The 20,847-nt window shown below is 40.6% G+C and overlaps 1 protein-coding gene across 1 annotated transcript; it reads left to right on the top strand.

The window, feature by feature from the left end:
- The first annotated feature begins 10,478 nt into the window (after nt 1-10,478).
- LOC122668825 (glycine-rich RNA-binding protein blt801-like) lies at nt 10,479-18,493 on the top strand. The gene is made up of 6 exons (XM_043865365.1): nt 10,479-10,591; nt 11,219-11,363; nt 11,446-11,514; nt 15,674-15,780; nt 17,776-18,082; nt 18,215-18,493. Exons 2-6 carry the CDS (start codon nt 11,228-11,230, stop codon nt 18,451-18,453), a joined length of 858 nt encoding a protein of 285 aa, XP_043721300.1. The 5' UTR covers nt 10,479-10,591; nt 11,219-11,227; the 3' UTR covers nt 18,454-18,493.
- The last annotated feature ends 2,354 nt before the right edge of the window (nt 18,494-20,847 follow it).

Raw genomic sequence — 20,847 nt, forward strand, 5'->3', positions numbered from 1 at the left:
TTATGGTATTAACTAGATTTAGGTGGTCCCCGCAAATGGGTCACACAACAGGGGTGTCCGATCTAAGGTATAGGTACATAATCATCACATATAGGTGTGGTCAAAAGGTCTCCAAAAATATATGGGCTTAATCCTAAAAGGAAATGGCGGACTCACGAGTGGTGTCAGTACTCTGGGTCCGTTCATGGCTCCTCCACGAAAATAGGGAGAGCGGGCTAATAGGTAGATGTGGAATGCAAATCCGTTCGTTCGTCCGATCTCAGAAGTCTCAATGGCCGAGAGGGTTTAATTCGAACGGATCTACGGACGGACACATGAGTGTGGATCCGTTCGTTGACCCGCATAGTTTTAAAAAGACAATTTCAAGTTTTGTGCGGAGCGAATTCACGAGCAGAGTCACGACAAGTAGATCCGTTCGTTCGTTCGTTCGTTCATTCGTTCGTAGAATTTTAACCAAACAGAACCGCGCGTTTTTAAAATTCACTTTTGGCTCTAAAGAGAGGGACATAACCGCAGGAAAAAGGGCTCTACAGGGATTTTCATTCAAGCTTCCTTGCACTCCCTTGGGTGGAAATCTCAAGCCTCAAAGTTCAACTCTCATTTATTCAAGATATGTCTTTCTTCCCATTTCTACTTTCTCTATTCTTCTTGGATTGGGATGAATCACCTCAAGTTGTGATCATGTCTTGATTTTGCTTGTAATCCCATGGCCATGTACACCAAGTCCATGCCAAACTGATTGGGACTAGGATTTTTGGGTGTAAATCAAGCCCTATTTGATCGATGGCACTTAGTTGTTGGATCCTTGTTTGATTATTGCATCTTTTATAAATTTTCAAGTCTTTGCAAGTATTTTAGAGATTGTTGCTATGTTTGTTATGTCTAGTTGAATTTTATTTGGATTATGTTCAGGTTTTGGTTGTGGTAAAATCCTCAATTCACAATATTTTGGGAAAACTCTTCAAGTTTAAGTTTAATTCTTTTGCATGCCATAAAATCTCATAGAAAATTATCACATTGTCTTATCTTTAAGCATATTCTCTTGTATACATGATTGTTGATAAAATCCTTGGAATCTTTCCTTTTTTCCTCAGATAAATAATTTTTGTCTCTTGTTGGGGTATTTTTAGCCAATAACTTGCTCGTTTGGTATTGGTTGGGATGTAAAGTAACCAAAAGCACATGTTGTTCACATTGATCTCATTATTCACATCCATGCACTAGGTATCTCACACGGATTTTTTATGTGCATTGATCTTATTCATTTCTGTTCACTCCAAACATCTTCCTATGGTTATCATGTCTCATTTTCCCTTATATGCTCTTGTCACAATACAGTTTTTCATATCTTGTAGATATTTCACTTCTATAATTTTATTTGCCAATCATATCTCATTTATCCCAATTGGCGCCCATTGGTTGCCCTTCTTTGGTGATGTCTTGTGTGTAGGAAAACGATCATGGTTCCTAAAATAAAGAGGGACCTTACCATAGTACCAGTCATTACCATAGCCTACAATGTGAGACGGTTCACATCAGAAAAGACCGAGGGGATCTTCCGAGAACATTTATTCAACAAAAGATCCTAGTAAGGAGAGATGTGACAGAGGAGGAACTGCTGGCATACAAGGTGGGTGCCAGGTTCGATAGGTTGAGGTGAAGTAGCGTGATGATCCAGCCAGAACTCTATTATCCCACACTGGTTTGGGAATTTTACTCAAATTTGGTGCTGGTTAAGGAGGATGATGAGTTCCAAGTTGACCTCCTATGTGAAGGGAGTAGACATTGGCTTTACAGCAGCGGAGTTGGGGGCTCTCCTTGATATATATCCTCAGAGGGTGCGAGGGTATACTATCCTCCAGGCAATCATTAAGATAAGTGTTTATAACCAGACGAGAAGCGGAGTTTGATAGGTTCGAGGAGAACGAAGATCTTTCTAAGTTCCCTCCGAAATTTAGGCGCACATCTGAGATCTTACAGGACTAGGTCCATATACCAAGTCATTTCCAGCAATTCTGGTAGAGTTACCGACAAGTCCTAGGAATGGCACTCCCAAGTGACACGGGTGCCATAGGTTCACTCTAGAGCACTCAGGACCACTCCCAGTACTTCCAGTACGGTCACTAATGAGTTCTAAGAATAGTACTCCCAAAGGGACGCGTGGGGCCGATGCTCAAACTCGATCGACTCACCTAAGTGATGCTCAAGGTCAGGCAAGATTCAAGAATCAGCTCTCATGAGGATGCTCAGGGCCGATACCGAAATCTTCATCTGAAACTCCTGAGTGGTACTCAGGCATAGGCAAGATCCAAGCCTCTCTCCCAAGGATCGCTTAGGGCTGAGATCGAAATCTCCATCTAACACTTTCGAGTGGTACTCAGGGTCGAACAAGGCCAAGGATAGGCATGCCCAAGGGTATTCGGGGCCAATTTCAGTACTACAGAACATGAATCTGTATTAAGATTATGACAGTGTAGGGGAGCAAGTTCAGTACGGGGATGGAAGAGGGGCCAGAAATGAGGAGGATGACAGTGATGATGACCTCGAGTTTATAGGGTCCGGGCCATCGGCAGTAGGAACTTCAGGTGTAACAGAGGGTGGAGGTGGAAGTGACATTTTGATGGCTACTAAGCGACTGAACCTGGGAGTAGTGGATGGGTTCGATGAGGTCACGAAGCAACTCTCCGACTAGACTCGGCGCCTAGAGGGTATCGAGAGAGGGGTAGATGACATCAATACCTTTCTTGGTCGCGGTGGTGGCGGTGGTGCAAACTACTAGCCTAGTTTTCTCTCAACAAATTTGAAGTTATCTCGGAACAGTTCTTCTAGTTTCTTGTCTTAGGATGGATATTAGTAGAGCTCTTTTACTTTTCCTTTAGTTTTCCCTTTTCACTTTTTTTATTTTTTATTTTTTATTTTTTTTTTTTAAATCAGTTTGTTTGGAACAATTGGGAACCTTTAGAAATGGTGGACTTGTATATTTAATCTGAGATGGACAGAATCAAATGTTTTGAGTTGAAACAAATGAGATCTTGCATTTTGAGTGGAAAAAGGCACAGTTATGCCCAAACAAAGAATCTGAAACAATTATGGTGGTTAGATTGGTATCTTTTGATTAAGCAGGATGGATTCATATTTTTTTTATTTTTTGGAATGGACGAAATCATGAATGTTAAAATGGGAAGGATATGGTTGCCTCCCAGGAAGATTTGAAACAATTGGATATTTGTAATTAATCTTATATATATCTCTATGTATTTGCTTAATTCTCTCCTGTTTAAATCATTGTTGATAATTGTGATGGGTTATGATTGATTCATTATTGTTTATAAATTATAACATATAATTGTTCATCTATAACCTACTTAAGACTCAACCAGGCAATTACATAGTTGTAGCTTAACAGCCTATGGTTTCAGTCCAAAGTTTCATGTTGCCTATTATCTTTCAAGTTCTTGTTTCACCACAATCAGTCTTCTCCTATATCTGCATACAATCATTTATGTTCTTGAAGATTTTTAGTTTAGAACCTAATTATGGAGAGTAAATCAAGAGTCCGCGAGACTGTGGTCGGTGCAGAGCATCATTGCTCTGATACCACTCTGTCACGCCCCTATTGCAGACAATGAATATAATATAATATAAGGGGTGACTAGGACGACGCATGTCATCCTATTAAGCTGTCAGGATCACTGACACAGTGTCCCAACGCAGAGTCATAACCAATATTAAAGCAATATAATATCAGAGAGCGAAAAGGGAATATTACATGTTTGAGTTTAAAAATTACCGCAAGCGTACAGGTCAATCATAGCTACGGGTCGAACACGAGGAGATATGCGCCACTCTATTTAACTAACTTAAAAGTAATGCAAAGTGAACCAAATTAAAGTGTTAAATTAAACTAATTAAACTAATGAAAATAATGAAAATTAATGCATCCTAACTCATAAGCATCTAACAAAATTAAGGGATTAAATTGGCGTCCTAACACATGAACATCTAACCTATCAAACTAACGTAAATTGGAAGGAATAACAAAAACGTAGCCACACTTCGTAATCACATAAAAAGAAATAAGGGAATAAAAGTGCATCCACATACCACAACCATATAAAAAAAATAAAAGAAATAGAGGGAGAAGAAGAAAAAGATAGAGAGAGACAGAGGAGAGGGAGAATGAGATTAAGGGTTTAGAGAATGAGATACCTTGATGTGCTTGAATACTTGAATAAACTCACCATGGCTTCCTCTTCTAAATCTCCATGTCTTATCATCAACATAGGAACTTAAACTAGGAAGCTTTAAACTAAAACTATTACAACCATTAAACTAGACTTATGAAATCAAAACTAAAAACTTGAAATCAAAACTAAGAACTTAAGCCAAAAATAGGAAAAGAAGAGAAAATTTCACTAAGTGAATGAACTAAAAATTACACTAAAAAATTGAATTAAAATTGAACTAGAAACTAACTAAAAACTAAACTAAAAAAACTAATTTCTTACAACCCAAAGGGCAAGGGGTATTTATAGGGGGAAGAGAAGAGAAGAGAGAAGAGGGAAGTGTAGGAGAAATATTCCCTAAGAAAAGAGAATATTCTCTTCTCCTTCCTCTTTACAATGCCTTGAATCCTAAGAAAAAGGAAAAAATAGAAAAAGAAGAAGAGAAAATTGTTTACATGAACTTCTATTTCTAGAAAAGTAAACTTCAATTATAACAAGTGCTTCCTTTTCTTTGTAGATATCTTCTCCAAGCAATAAAATCAAAGATGCTTTGACTTTTCAAATTTCCATCGGTGAGAGAATATCTTTCAAAATAAATCTATCCCAAGTAGAATTTCAGAAGTGCCCTTGAGAAGTTGGAGGAGAGAGAGAGTAAGGGTGATGACTAGGATTCCTTCAAGAATAAATAAAATATTCATTCTGTCCTTCAGGAAACGTGGAGCATGGGGTGTTTATATAAGCCTCACCATTATGTTCCTTGTAAAAAATCACCCAAAATAGATCCAAATTTCGTCCAATTTGGAGTTCGGGAGCCGAAGATATCTCAAGTTGAAGTTGGACTGTCCAGAGCCCTCCAAATGGAATCTTTCGGGTACAGGAAATATAACTTCTGGTTATTGCGTTAAGACCCCTAGAATCCGAACTTTCGCTTCACTTTGTCTCCGACCGACTGTCAATAATTATAAATAAACCCCTACAGACCATTTTCGCGCTTCGTTACGAAAACGGCCGTAACTTCTTCGTTTCAACTCGGAATCATGTACCATTTGAACCGTTGCGAAGCTGACTCGATGGGCTACGCATCCAAGCCATTAACACCTCTAAACTGTTTAAAAACATTTCCTTAACATCATCTCCTCCATTTTCACAAGAAATCACCTAAAACCTGAAAAGCAAAAGAAAGCAGCGAGTAACTCTGTCCAGTGTGGTAAAATGTATGCTTTATGCCCTAAGATTTCACACATAAATGTTCTCATCATTACATTCCAAAGATCAGTAGTTTTGCGGAAGCATATAAAAGTAAATAGTTATAACCATCTAATAAATATCAACAAGGGTATAACAATAAATGTTTATACATGGGCTTAAGCCCCAAAATAATCGAAAAGGGATCAAGTTCCAAATATCCTCAGGGCCCGTAGGCGCAATCATCACAAGGACACCCGTCGCCATGTTCCTCTAACACAGCTTTCGGCTCCTCCGTACCAATATCATTGTATCCCGAGAGCTGGACTTCGAGTCCCGCGAGATAACCACCATCTGCATCAAAATCTAAAAAGTATGCGCACGAGGGGGTTAGCTCCACTGAGCCAGTGAGGGGATGGGGATGCACAAATACACAATTCACATAGTCCAATGATGCATGCACATGTTAATTCCATTTTTCCACCTATCACACAGACTAAGTCAAAGGTATATGCTACTGTGACAACTCGGGAGACACTGTGGGTCACTTCGATTATCACCACAATGAAACCTCAATTGTCACTCGGGGGCCTATGCCGGTCGAAGCCACCAAAACCACCCAGTGGAAGACCCCGATAACCATCACTACCATCACTGGCTCTCTCTCACACCATAGAATCCGGGCTCTGGTTATCCAACACCTAAATCCCTATTGGTAAGGGTCGTAGCATAAGGGTACAAAAATCCTAGCCGCAGATATACTACATGCAAGTCCTATCGTCCCGAGAGGTATTCCTGGTGCATCAATGTCCCATTCCATCTAGTACCCGGTTACCATCACGGCACGACGCATACAGTTCAATATGACATTCAATCAAATGTATTATATATATATACTTCGGGGGTTCCGACACCGACACTCACCGGCACCGTAACCCAATAAAAGAATGAAAAGCAACCACAACATCATCATATCAATCAATATTTAAAAGTATGCAAGATGCACAATCATGCTTAATAAAGTATACTAATAATATGGTACGTGTACAATTAATAATAGCAAGCCCAAACAACAACCAAACCCACTCACAATATATGTTATGCCCTAATGTTACAAGCTGTCGTCGTGATTAAGTAACACGTCAAAAGATGGAAGTTTTAAACCTAAACAAAGAGTAAGACTAGGGTTAAATAAGTTAAGGAAAGGATCCTCCAAAGGTATCCCATAAACCTTTTAAGTACAAGGTTTCAGAGACAGGGTGGTTTTACGGGTGGTCTCATGCCCAATTCCTGAAACCGCATGTAAATCCTAGCTTTCCAGGGGCTCAGGAAAGTCTCTACCAAGTGCAGTTTTATGAGTGGTTTTTCTCAGAACATGAAACTGCACGTAAAATCTCTCTAACCAGGGGCTTATACAGAGGGTAGTTTCAAGGGTGGTTTCTCGTAGGTCTTGAAACCGCATGTAAAACTGCATGTCTCCATAACCAGAATTCAAAGGGTTAATCACCAAGGATTCCATTTTCAAGTGGTTTGAAGGCAAGAGAACATCAAGGGAGCTTCCTCCTAGGTCCATTAGGGTTCTAAGACCTCATTAGGGCTATGTAACCCCAAGGATTCAAGAAGGGAAAGCAAGAAGAACCTAATCTAAGGTATAATATGGTAGAAATCCTAGGTCTTTCAAATGGAGTGAGGTTGTGAGCCTTAAAGCTAACAATGGAGTGAAATAACTCCACAATAGCTTAACACAAAGGTTCCAATCGATCCTTGGGTTCCAAGTGGAACTCTAGGTGAAACCTTTCCCATTTCCCAAACCCTAAAACCCAAAATAGAAGAAGAAAGGTGGAATTTAATGGCTTACCTACCCCCAATATAGAAGAGCTCCACGTTGAGGGCTCCAAGAGGTGAGGCTTCAAGCCTCCTACAAAGCTTCTCCACCCTTCTTCCTCCTTTTCTCCTTCCTCTTTCTCTCTTCTACGTTTTAGGGTAGATGGGAGTGATAAATGGCCAATGAATGCCCCCTTAGTTCTATTTAAGGTAAGTGAGAGGCTTTTGGTTGGGTAAGAAATAGAATAAAACCCATTCTTGGGTCAAATAAACCAAATGGGTCACTAAATCAAATGGGTCATTTAAGTCAAATGGATCATTTAAGCTAAATGGGTCATTTAAGCTAAATGGATCGATCCATTGGTTCTAAATAGGAAAGAAGTTTATTAAAGGGATGGGGTCCACATAATATGAGGTCATAAATCCCTCACCCGATTCCCAAGGTGAGTGGGACCCACAAATAAAATATTTTCTACACAAATAAAATAGCTAGGTCAGTTCAGATCTTGACCCGCATTTCGAGGACATCGAAGGGAAGGGTAAATAAATACATTAAGGGCTAGAACTTACTTCTTTTTGTCAAGGTGCGTCACCCATGACACCGAATAGTTTCCTCCACAGGCAAACCCGTACTGTGGTCAATAATTTTGTAGCTGGGTTTGACCACCAGCGATAACAGCTCACCAACATATGTGGCAGCGATAATTACACGTCAGTAGAAAGAAATAATAAATAATTAAAATTTCAAGTGCGGGTGTAACACTAGGGGTTACCCTTTATCCTCTTATCTCTTTTTTCTTTGTGCTGAGCTTCTATCTACAAAGCTTGCTATAGCTCTACACGAGAGAAAAATTAAAGGGACTCAACTTAACAGAGGTGGTGAGAGGATTTTCCATATGGCCTTTGCAGATGATTTGATTTTGTTTGGAGATGCTTCGATGACTGAAGCAAGAGTTGTTAATGAAGTTCTGGAATCTTATTGTAAGTTTTCAGGTCAGGCAATTAACTTGAATAAATCAAGAGCTCAGTTCAGTCTGAATGTGGAGTCCTCTATCAAAAGACAGCTCAGAGATTATTTTCAGATCATCCCTACTTCAGCACTAGACATCTATTTGGGTATTCCGTACACAGGAGGCAAACTGGCAAAGAATCTCTGCAACAATCTCATCAATAGAGTTAATTCCAAGCTTTAGCCTTTGAAATCCCAATTCCTTAGCCCGGCAGGTAAGCTTGTCCTTGTCCATTCCACTTTATCCTCTATGCCCCTTTACACCATGTAAAAGCTTTGGATTCTGCAAGTTGATCCTTTTTTCGATCAAGCTGTAACCGTTCTCTTGTTCCTACCATTTCTTAGAATACCATCTGTCTTCACAAGAGGTGTGGAGGTTTGAATATTAAACTGCCCGCTTCAATGAATCAAGCTCTTCTTGCTAAAAAGGGTTGGGAACTCCTTCACTCTCCCCGTTCTTTCTGGTTTACTCTCATGAAAGCAAAATATTTCCCCTCTACATCCTTTCTCCATGCAATGTGTCCAGCTAAATCATCTTGGGGCTGGAAGTCAGTCTGTTCCACTAGAGATCTTCTTCATAAGGAAATTTTCTTTCAAGTTGGAAACGGTCGCCTCATCAATCCCTGGTTAGATCACTGGATTCCTAACCATCCTCCTCTCGCTGCTCCCTTCCCTCTGCCGCTCAATGCTCCTAATTCAGTGGATTATTTCATTGATCCCCAATCTTGGTCTTGGCATAGAGAGGAGGTTTTTCGATGGTGGCCTCCTGACATAGCATTTATTATCCTCTCAATCCCTCTTCCTATTTTTCCCCAAGACGATCGCTTTGTCTGGGGACCCACCTCTAATGGTGAGTTCACTGTTGCCTCAGCTTACAACCTTGCTATCACTGGTTGTTCCCCTCCCTCAAATCCTCTATGGCTTAAGGTTTGGTACCTCCCTACTACCCCAAAAATCCAACATCTTATTTGGAAGATGCTGCATAAAAAGCTTCCCCTTCCTGATCTTTTAAACTCTAGAGGTTCCAACCTTGACCCTCTATGCAACATTTGCCACCACTCGAATCAATATGCAAACCATTTATTTTTAGAATGCCCGATTATTAATGACTTGTGGAGACAGGTTGGTTTCCATGACATTTTTTCCACTCACAACTTGACTGCTAGAGTCATTTCTATAATCAATTCTCAACATGCGAGCAGTGGAGATGAAAGGATTCAGGTATCCTTTTTCTGCAGTGTGATTTGGCATATTTTGAACAACTACTGGGACATGACCTTTAGGCAAGGTAGGTTCAGCTACAACGCAATTATCCTCAGAGCTATGGCATCGGCTAGGGATCAAGTTCCAGGTTTCATTCAACCAAGAGTCCCTAGTCGTCGCCTGGTTAAGTAGTTACCTATCAAAACAAAAAAAAAATAAAAAATAAAAAAAAAACAAAGGAGCCCCTAGTCGTTGCCTGGTTAAGTGGATTCCTTCCCCAAGCAATTTTGTAAAATTCAACGTGGATGGGGCTAGCCTTGGTAATCCAGGGAAGGCAACAATAGGTGGTGTTTGTAGATCTCCTAATGCATCTTCATTACATGTTTCTCTATTGAGATTGGTTGGAACTATGCTTTAGTCAGGGAAGCTCTGGCCATAAAGTTCGCCCTCTCTATGGCATCAAGCATGAATGTCAAGAACCTGATCATTGAAGGAGATAATCTTCTGGTTATTAACATTCTCAACAAGTCTACAAAATCAATCCCTTGGAGAATCTCTGCCATTATTTGAGACTGTTGGTAGTTCTCCCTCAAGTTTGACAGAGTTATCTTCTTGCATGCACTTCGCGCTTGCTGATCGTCTTGCCTCTCAGGGTTCCCATTTACATCATCATATTGCATGGCATGATTCCCCTCCTTTTTTTATTTTTCTTCTTTTGTATGCGGTTTCCTCAAGAACTTTGTTCCTTCGTTAATAAATTTTAGGGCTGATGTTCTCTGTGCTGCGCTAGCCTCCACCCAGACACATGGGCCTGCCATTCAGGGGGCAGGGTGATCATTTCACCCATGTGTCTGGCACAGCCCGCGCCCCTGGCACCGAATACATTCTCCCTAAATTTTATTACCCAAAAAAGAAAACTTCAAGGAAAACTCGGTCCAAATAAATTCGACAAAGTTCGTTAACTCACTCCCTTTATCCAACGGTCGGGGAAGTCAAATTGAGTCTTGAACGGCGCAGAATAATTCACACAGGTAATAAATACCCCTGCTGGCATTTCGTAAACCCTCTTCTGATCAAAACTTAGAAAGGGTTTAAGAAAGGAGAAGGGGTTTAGCAGCATTACACCTCGAGGAACCTCTTCAAGGTATGTCCTCCGTTACGGTCCTCTCATGACTCATTGAGCATCTTTGAAACCGAAGAAGCTCTTCATTTCATTTTCAGTTTCTTTAAACTCTTTCGTTTCGTAAGTACACCTTCCCCTCTCTGCCAACTGAGTTTGCACCTCTCATGGATCCTCTGTATTCAAGTTCTGGGTAAATTAGTTTGCAGTTTTGACTTTCGTTGGGATTTTTTGAACTACTCTTGGATCCGCCGTATTCAAGTTCTAGGTTTAATTAGTTTGCAGTTGACTTTCATTGCGATTTTTAAACTACTATTTGTTGCTTTTGATGATGCTTTTAGGGTTTGTTTTTTTCCCCTGAAGCTTTTACCTTTCAGCTGACAGACACCTCCACAGGCGAAATGAGTTTCTTATGAGTGATGGTGTTTATTGGGTTTCAATCTTTGGGTTTACTTAGTTGGTTCTGCCATTGATCTTGGCATATTTAGAGCTGGGTGGGTGATGCTAAATCGCTGCATCAGTCTTTTCTACATCGTTGTGGCACTGAGCCACTACTTTGGGATTTAGGGGGAGACTACATTGTTCTTCATAAGATTTTCAACTTTTATTTGAATAGAAGGTATGATGGTTGACTTTTGTTCATTTATCCAGGTTCTAACCATGGCTTTCATTAGTAAAGTGGGAAATCTACTTAAGCAGAATCTAAGCAGATATGCCAAGTCAGAATTGTCAGCATCCAGTCCTTCTATTTTCCAAGCCATAAGATGCATGTCATCATCAAAAGTCTTTGTTGGAGGTGCGTACAATCAACCTTTTTGGTTGCAGTTTTATTCCTTTTTTATGATTCTTGTTTCTTGTTCTTATTTTATTGCTTCCAGGCCTTTCATATAACACAGATGACCAAAACTTGAGAGAAGCATTCACCGCTTATGGAGAGGTCATTGAAGGTTCGTTTCTTTTAACCTCCCTCAGCACCTCTAAAAGTATTGCAAGTATTCTAGAGTTTTAGCTTACTAATTGGTAGAGGCTTGTGTATTGTATTTATAACTTGTTTACAAGTTAAGTATAAGAGTTCTGTACGTTGGGAACTCTTATCCTCAACAGTTAGTGATTACAAAGGTGAGTTGGATAGTCTTATCTCAAGAGTTAGAGATTAATCCAATGACTGATTCTCTTGAGTCACGTGTTGGCTTAGTCTTTCATCCCCCCACAAACTATTGGGCGGTAGCCACAGTAGTTTGGCACAATGGTGCTTGAAGAGTGGTGTTGGAAGGCCTTTTGTGAAGATGTCAGCTAGTTGCTCTTGAGAGCGCACAAAGTGAACTTTTAGTTTGTTGTTGACCACTAAGTCCCTCACAAAGTGGTAATCAACCTCAATGTGCTTTGTTCTGGCGTGAAGGATTGGATTTGCAGCCATTTGAGTGGCAGAGAGACTATCACAACAGACTAGCATTGGTGTTTGGACATCCCTATGAAGATCTCGCAAGAGATAAGATAACCACAGTAGCTCAGACACAGTGACCGCCAATGCCTTGTACTCAGCCTCTGCACTTGATCGTGAGACAGTTGGTTGTTTCTTGGAACCCCATGAAATAAGATTGGTTCCCAAGAATGTGCAAAAACCAGTTGTCGAACGACGTGTATCGGGACATCCAGCCCAATCTGCATCAGTGTAGGCACCCAATAGGTTCAAGGAACTTGATTTAATGGTAATTCCAGCCCCTAGTGTTGACTTAAGGTAACGTAAGATACGCTTAACAGCCACTAGATGATCTGATGTGGGGCGGTGCATATATTGGCACACTTGGTTGATAGCATATGAGATATCAGGACGGGTCATAGTCATGTATTGTAGAGCACCAACAATCTGACGATACTCGTGAGGATCTGATAATGGTTCACCTTGGTAAGATGATAGTTTGTTGCCAGTGGCAACAGGACTATTGATCGGCCGGCAAGTTGTCATTCCGGTGCGCTGCAACAAGTCTAGCGCATACTTAGTTTGAGTGAGGAGCATGCCTTGTGAATTGCGCTTGGCCTCTATACCTAAGAAATAATGGAGATCTCCAAGATCAGACATAGCAAAGTTGTTACCCAGCCGAGTGATAGTAGTGTTTAATAGGGTTGTATTATCACCAGTGAAAATTATGTCGTCCACGTAGAGGAGTAATACTAGCATTCCAGTAGGACCCTTGTACGTAAACATAGAGGTATCGGCCAAGCTTTGTTTGAAGCCCTCTTGAAAAAGGTAGCTACTGAACTTGGTATACCAAGCACGTGGTGCTTGTCGTAGGCCATAAAGTGCCTTATTAAGGCGGCAGACATATGTCGGAGCCGAGGGATCAACATATCCTTGAGGCTGATGCATGTACACAGCTTCACTTAAGTTGCCAAGTAAGAATGCATTCTTGACGTCGAGTTGTCGTATAGACCAGCCAAGTGAGACAGCAATGGATAATACAAGGCGAATTGTTGCTGGTTTGACAACCGGGCTGAAAGTGTCGGTGAAGTCGATTCCAGGTTGTTGATGGAATCCTTTTGCAACCAAGCGGGCTTTATATCTCTCAATGGAGCCATCACTCTTAGTCTTAACCCGATAGACCCATTTGCAACCAACTATGTTCATGCCTTGGGATGGGGGGACCAATTTCCATGTGTGATTTTTCAGAAGTGCTTCATACTCAGTATCCATAGCAACAACCCAGACTGGGTGCTTAGAGGCCTCTCTGTATGTGGTAGGTTCATGGAGTGCGGAGGTATTTTGGGCTATAAGAGCAGTGGGAATAGGATGTCGAATGTGAAGAAGAGACATAGGGATTTTAGGTCGACGGGTTCCGGTTTGACTGCGGGTTAGCATAGTATGGGTAGGTAGAAGCGGTTGTGGTGGTGGTAGTTAGGGTTGTGATGGTGGTATTGGCGGTGGAGTGGTGGGTGTATTTGACTGAGTGGATTGTGATGGGGAGGCAGATTGGTTTGAAGTAGATGTAGTAGTAGGTGTTGGATTATGAGGGAGTGGTAGGGATGGACTTGGTAGGGTGAGAATGATTGATTTAGGGAAATGTGTTGTGGTGGAGATGGAATCTGGTACAGCCTTTTGAAATGGAAAAATAGTTTCATTGAACCGCACATGTCGTGAGGTATAGAGACGACCAGTGCTTGTATCTAAGCATTTATATCCTTTGTGATAAAGGCTATACCCTAAAAATACGCATGAGAGTGACTTGGGTGATAACTTGTCTTCTCTATAAGGGCGTAAGTTTGGAAAACACTGGCAGCCAAACACCCGTAATGCATTGTAATCTGGTTTAGTTCCAAAGAGGACTTCATGAGGAGATTTGCCCTGTAAAACCGGTGTAGGTAACCGATTTATGAGATACACTGCTGTTGTAAATGCTTCCAACCAATACTTCTTTGGCATGTGAGCTTGATATAGTAGGGAAAGACCCATTTCTGTTATGTGTCTGTGTTTTCGCTCGGAAACTCCATTTTGCTCCGGTGTATGGGGACAAGATATCCGAGGAACAATGCCGCAGTCTTCAATATATTTTTGAAAAGGGCCACGAGTGCGTTCAAATGCACCATCACTCTGAAAATATTTGATTGTTGTGTTGTGAATATTTTCTGCCATACTTTTGAAGTGCTGAAAACAGTGAAGTGCTCCGGATTTGTAACGCAATGGATAGAACCAAGTAAATCGACTAAAATCATCAATAAAAATGATATAAGAATTGAATCCACTAATAGATAAATGGGCAGTAGGCCCCCAAATGTCACAATGAACAAGTTCTAATGGTGTCGATGTTTGCCGAGTGGACAAAGAAAAAGGAAGCTTGTGATGTTTGCCCATTTGACAAGGAGCACAAACATATTTATTCTTCAGCTTGGGAATGGCAAGAAATGGAGCAGCAACATGTACTTGGTGAAGAATGGTGGTGGATGGGTGTCCTAGACGTTGATGCCACACTGCAGTTGGTTCTTCAGTACTGAAGTAGGCCATTGATGCTTTTGCAGTGAGTGGCCAAGTGTACAGATTACCCTTGAGAGGACCCTTCAGCAAAAGTTTTCCTGTTAGCACATCCTTTACACACAACCCTTCAGCAAAAGTTTTCATCAATGGCAGCTAAAGAGTCAGCAAGAGACTTCACTTTGTGTAGATACTCTGTGATTGTTGAAGACCCTCTGCTAATGCTGTGAAGTTCACTTCGAAGATGAGATTTCCGGACTGTAGATTGCTGCTGGAATAGCTCTGCAAGAGCATCCCATACTTGCTTGGCAGAGTGAAGTCCGAGTATATGAGAAGATAGGGATTCACTAAGTGTAGCGTTGATGCAGGCATGCACAAAGTGATCCGTTTTCCGCCAAGCAAGGAATTCTGGATTTGCAGAAGGTGTATTGTTGGTTGATGATCCATCAGTAGGTTGTAGGTGTTGATTTGGTGCTGGTGTAAAGCCATCGACATGACCCAGAAGGTCACAGGAGATGAAGATGGACTCGAGCTGTTCCTTCCAAAGGAGGTAGTTGTTTCCATCGAGTTTGACGGCAACTAGGTTTGATAGGTTGGTAATGGGGAAAGGGGAGGAGGTAGCCGTGTTTGACATTTTGAAATCAAAGGCTCGGATACCATAAAAGTATTGCAAGTATTCTAGAGTTTTAGCTTACTAATTGGTAGAGGCTTGTGTATTGTATTTATAACTTGTTTACAAGTTAAGTATAAGAGTTCTGTACGTTGGGAACTCTTATCCTCAACAGTTAGTGATTACAAAGGTGAGTTGGATAGTCTTATCTCAAGAGTTAGAGATTAATCCAATGACTGATTCTCTTGAGTCACGTGTTGACTTAGTCTTTCAACCTCCCCCAAATTTATTACTGCCAACCCCCCGCCCCCACCCCCCATAAGAACTAAAGGGGTATTAGAGTTCAAATTGGTAGCAGAAGAATATATTTGGAAGAAATGTGGAGTGGAGCTTTTCATCCTGAGTTTGTCACAAAGCCAATAACATCTGCTTTATATGTCCAAATGTCTGTTTATATTTCCGTTTTTAGTATGGTTTGCTTTACTATGTTTTCCTTTGGCAATTGATTTTGGCAACATAATATTTCATGCAGCGAGAGTGATCATGGACCGCGAAACAGGTAGATCCCGAGGCTTTGGCTTTGTTAGTTACACATCTACCGAGGAGGCTTCTAGTGCCATTCAGGCTTTGGATGGGCAGGTAATAGTAGTGACTCGTATTATAGTCTTCATTTGTAACAGGGATGTATGTAAGGTCAATTATGTGAGATGTTGCAATTGTGTGAGGATGTGTTGCCATGGCCACATTAAATAAATTTCATAGCAGATTATAGGTATTAGGCGCTAAATAACAAGATGTAATTAACATGATAACCAGACACAGTGCCATAGTTGTCGAGGTGTTGCCAAAGTGGTTCCTAATGCTCAAGGTGTGACTCAAGGCATTTGGTTGTCCTAAGTATCAATTTGACCTGGCAAGGAGAAGAAAGAAAGAAAGAGAGAATTCAAAGAAAAACTTAATAAGAAGAGGAGGAAGAGGAGGGAGGGAGGGAGGGGGGGGGGGGGAAGGTCATAGCTGGATCATCAGTGCTACCATTGTCATCATCTCCCTGAATCTGAATCCTAAAGCTGTTTGGCTTGGGTGGAGGGGCTTTACATTTGTTAGGACACTTAAATTTTTGTATTTTACACACTTAAGCCCTTTTGGACCTTGAGGATTGTGAAATATGTTTAAATCTTTCTATAAATTTCTTAACAAATAATGGCTCACAATATAGTGTTTGCCTTCTCCTGTTGGGAGCTTGATGCAAGAAGTGAGTATCCCACTTACTCCCGCCAGAAGAGGAAAATGAACCAGTCCTTTATTGGCCATGTTTCCTCATAGTGTCTCCCTATCAGCAGGGCCTAAGTCTAGGCCAGTTCGTGGACTTAGTTCAGCCCATCTTATGGGCCTAGTGTTAATTGCTCGTTTATTTAAAATTGTTTAGTTTATGTTAAACTCTCTCACTTTACGTGGGATGTTTCCTTTCGGAGTTTGTTTTCGTATTTGGGTTGTGGTTGCTATTAGGAAGTAGGACTCTCCATTCCTAGTCAGATTAGAAGTGTGTTTTAGGTTTTCTTTAAAACAACTGTTTGTAATATCCTTGCCCACGATATTTGATGCATGGAATGATATTTTTTTTTCCGTAGCTGTGCCTACAACTATGGTGCGCAAGCTTATTTTCTGCTCTCTGTTTTTTCATTTTGTTTTCCAGGTTTGATCTCTCCCATAATCCTATCCTATTTTCCTTTTACTACTCTAAGGGTCTCTTATTCTTCTATTATTTTTTTCTTTGTTTCTAAGGATGGCGGAATGTCTGTTTTCTAGCCTAGTTTCAGTTTATTTGTTTGCTTGCAATTTCTTCATAATAAGGCTGATCCTTTCCAGGTTTGATGTTTGAGATTTAATTACGGATCTCTCTGAAACTATAAGACTTATTCCTGGTTTCAAGTCTGAAATTACAAATTTAAATTCATGATCTGTTATCTGAAATTTCTGCAACTGACCCATCGATTCATTCCTAGTGTCGTTATAAATCTAAGGCGATTCTGTTGGTCAAGTCCTATTCTGATTTGGTTGAGTTTAATGAAGTCGTAGTTCACTTGATGAATCTTTTCTACCTTGGCTACTTTCATGGTTCTGTTGGAATCATGAAGAAGAAGGGCAATTCTCCTATTTGATTCTGAAGGCCCTATACTTTCAAATTTAATTGCAGTTTGACCCAATTATTTGTTCCCTTCACTTTTAAGGGCCTGAGCTGCGATCCTAATTTAGGGTATGGAACTTGTGTTTGCATCAGAGTTGCTTAGTCACCATGATGCCTGGTCATCACCTGGTTTGCTTTGGCACTGCAGGAACTATGCATCTTACTACATTAAAATCTTACTACATAAACACATGTTGATCATGTGCCTCCTTTTATTGTTTTCCTTCACAGATGGAAGTTTACTACATGCTAATTGGTTTATTTTACTGTAAAATATGTGAACTAGTTAGTGTCAGACTTAAGGGGTTTTAAAACTTACCTCTCATCTACGAGAGGCCTATTTGTGCACCTAAAGTTGGATTTCTTATATACTCTTAAACACGTAGTCTTATTTTGTTTGGACTTAGCCTCCCCCAAAAATCTATTGACCGACAATGCATTTTCCACAGGATCTTGATGGCCGAAGGGTAAAAGTGAACTATGCGACAGATAGGGCAGGAGGGTTCCACAGTGGTGGATATGGAGGTGGAGGCGGTGGCTATGGTGGTGGTGGCTATGGTGGTGGAGGTGCATATGGTGGTGATAACAGCTATGAGAGTGGAGGGGGCAGCAGTTATGGAGGCGGAGGCAGTGGTTATGGTGGTGCTGGCAACTATAGCAGTGGTAGGGATTATGGTGCCACAAGTGATGGTGGAAGTGGCTTTGGTGGTAGAAATGTTGCTGGGTTTGGAGGCAGCGCCAATGGTGGAAGCTATGATATTGCAGGTGGTGGTGGTGGTGGTGGTGGTGATAATTTTGTTAGTCATGCTTCCTCTATGGGTGGAGATGGTAGCTATGCAACTGGCTCTTATGGTGGCAGCGCCAGTGGTGGAGGCTATGATGTTGCAGGTGGTGGTGGTGGTGGTGGTAGTGATAATTTTGTTAGTCGTGCTTCCTCTATGGGTGGAGATGGTAGCCATGCAACTGGCTCTTATGGTGGCAGCTCAGGTATGGCTTTTGGTTATGATCAGTATGGTAGCAATCCAGGCAACAATGCAGGTGCTGCAAAGGGTTCTGTGCAGGACTATCCAGAAGGGAATTACATGGACAACGATGAGCCCCGTCATTATGCTAACAAGAGCGGCTGATGGATTGAACATCCTCAGACCTCCACTAATGGGAAATTTCTTGTAGAGTCTGAGCTAGGTGTGGAACTGATATGAAGAGCAGAAACAACAAATTGGTGGATGGAGTGCGCTGCTTCATTCTTCAGCCCGGTGGAGAACTGTTTTGGTCTCTGTTTTTGATTGCCTTGATTTTTCTGTTCTGTTCTCTGGTAGTCGCTTTTTCCCCCCGCATTAATTTCCTTTTTCTCTTTATTTTGTTTTTCTTTGATTTTGTTTTCAGAAAAGAACATGGTTTGTATTTCTATCGAAAGAATATTGTCAAATAATTGTCCTCCTCAATGTTGTGCAATCTGGGAGATTGGAAGTCTAGTGATCCCAGTCTAGCCAATGTTTTGGTCGATCGCACCGACCCACATTCTTAGTAAACAACCAACTCGACCAAGGAAACCCTTCTCATCGTCTATGCGATGGATGTTAATAACGAGAGTAAGTTTATTGTGGATAAACTTAGAACATATCCTACTGTAGTTGTCGTTGCGGTGATGGTGGTTGGTTTTTTGTCTTCTGTTGTTTGCTTTGATATCAGCGCAAACCTTGGATTTGACAATGAAGAGATTGGATTTATGTGTCCTTTAAACCCGATCTGGTTTAAATTGAACCAAGTGTTTGAAAAGGTTTAATATTATCAATTTCTCATACGATATAATTTTGTTGAGTTGTTTATGTCCTTAAACTTTAAGTTGGAGTTACAACTTACGATTAGGGTTTGGACTAGGCATCCTTATCATATGGTCGTTACATTGGGTATACTTAGGCATGTTGATGTTAAGGTACGAATGTGAGCACACGTGTGTGTTGGTGAAAATCTTACCGTGTCAATTCTTGTATGTATTACTGTTAGTAGTAGGCAAGGGATAAACATAAGTCACCAAAACCTTGTACCTAAGAGAGCCTTGTCATTGTTAAATGTAAATGCATACTTTAATATATCAATGTTGAGGTTTTGCGGTTCTGTTATACCATATAATGACCACCTAATAGATCCACGACACGTAACACCATGGAGGACAGTTAAAGAAGGTCGATGGGTAAGACTTATCCGCCCGAAGACCCATGACGGTTACGATGGATATGTCGAGTAAGAGCTATGTGTCTAAAGATCCATAGCTAAAAAGTCCAAGTATCACCCCATGGAAGCAAGAAGAAGCTGGCACGCCAATCAGTTCAATCAACCCGTCAGCGACAATCCTATATACTCCACGACATCACCTCTCACTAGGGGTAGCTGTATTACAGAAGGCTTAAGCACACCAACGGCCACCAAAAACAGTAATCCAGTGGACAATACCACTCTACAAAAGAAGATACCATTCTCCAAAAGAAAATACCACTCTCCAACTCTCGATCACATTTATGAGCTTCCCACGGTGCTCATAAGAAAAGGGAACTCTGTTCTATAGGGGATCTCATCCCAATGAAGGACTCTCCATATCAGAAATAGATAAACACTCCACCTCCTAATCAGAGGAAGGCTTCTCCATTGCACTCTTAACATTGCAGAGATTACTATGTTTCTCAAGCGTTCAGCATAACTGGTGCATTACACTAACCATTATTGAGATATGATATTGATATTATTGTTTTAGCTTAGAGAGATTACAAGATTGTGAATATATAGGTGAAGGTGAGAGGAATCCACAAATTGAAAACTTAATCACCATTACCATGTTGAAAGAGATATGATTGAGAGAAATTATAGGGATTAAGAGAGATTATAGAGATTACAAGGATTGCATACTTGATACTCGAGCAATGACAATAATGAAAAACTGTAAGATGGAAGGCTGTTATAACTGTTAACCATCAAGATGTGAAAGATTCTTGACCATAAATTTTACATGGTTTGGTGAAATTAGCATAGGTTCAATCTCTACTCAACTTTTCAATCATGTCACATTGTCACTTATATCATGCTAATGTAATCTTCTTACTTGTGATTTCCAATGTTCATTCTTTTTCCTCTTTCTTGGAAAAAGGTTTTTTCCAATTCTTCTAAAGTAATAAATAATTTTGAATGCATTACCCTTGGACATGTGAAATCAGATTGGATTAAAATCAGAGCAAGCACAGATGATGGCAAGGACATGTGAGTCAAAGTTTTTGTTTTATGTGACATGTCCACTAAGTTTGATTACTAATGGGTGTCGGTTCAACCGGGTTATATAGGAGTTTGTTTCTTTTGTTTGGATTTTATTTGTTGATTTTTCTTTACCATTATAGTCGTTAGCAAGTAGAGTTTGAGTTCACTTTTATTTCAGTTTTAGAGTTAGTTTGCCTTAACTAATTACTGTTTTACTGGGATTACGGGATTTTTGAACGTGGGATAACATCATTTTATTTATCTTTGTTGGTCTT

Source organism: Telopea speciosissima, chromosome 7 (genome assembly GCF_018873765.1).
Source record: "Telopea speciosissima isolate NSW1024214 ecotype Mountain lineage chromosome 7, Tspe_v1, whole genome shotgun sequence".
In the NCBI taxonomy this organism is placed as follows: Eukaryota; Viridiplantae; Streptophyta; class Magnoliopsida; order Proteales; family Proteaceae; genus Telopea; species Telopea speciosissima.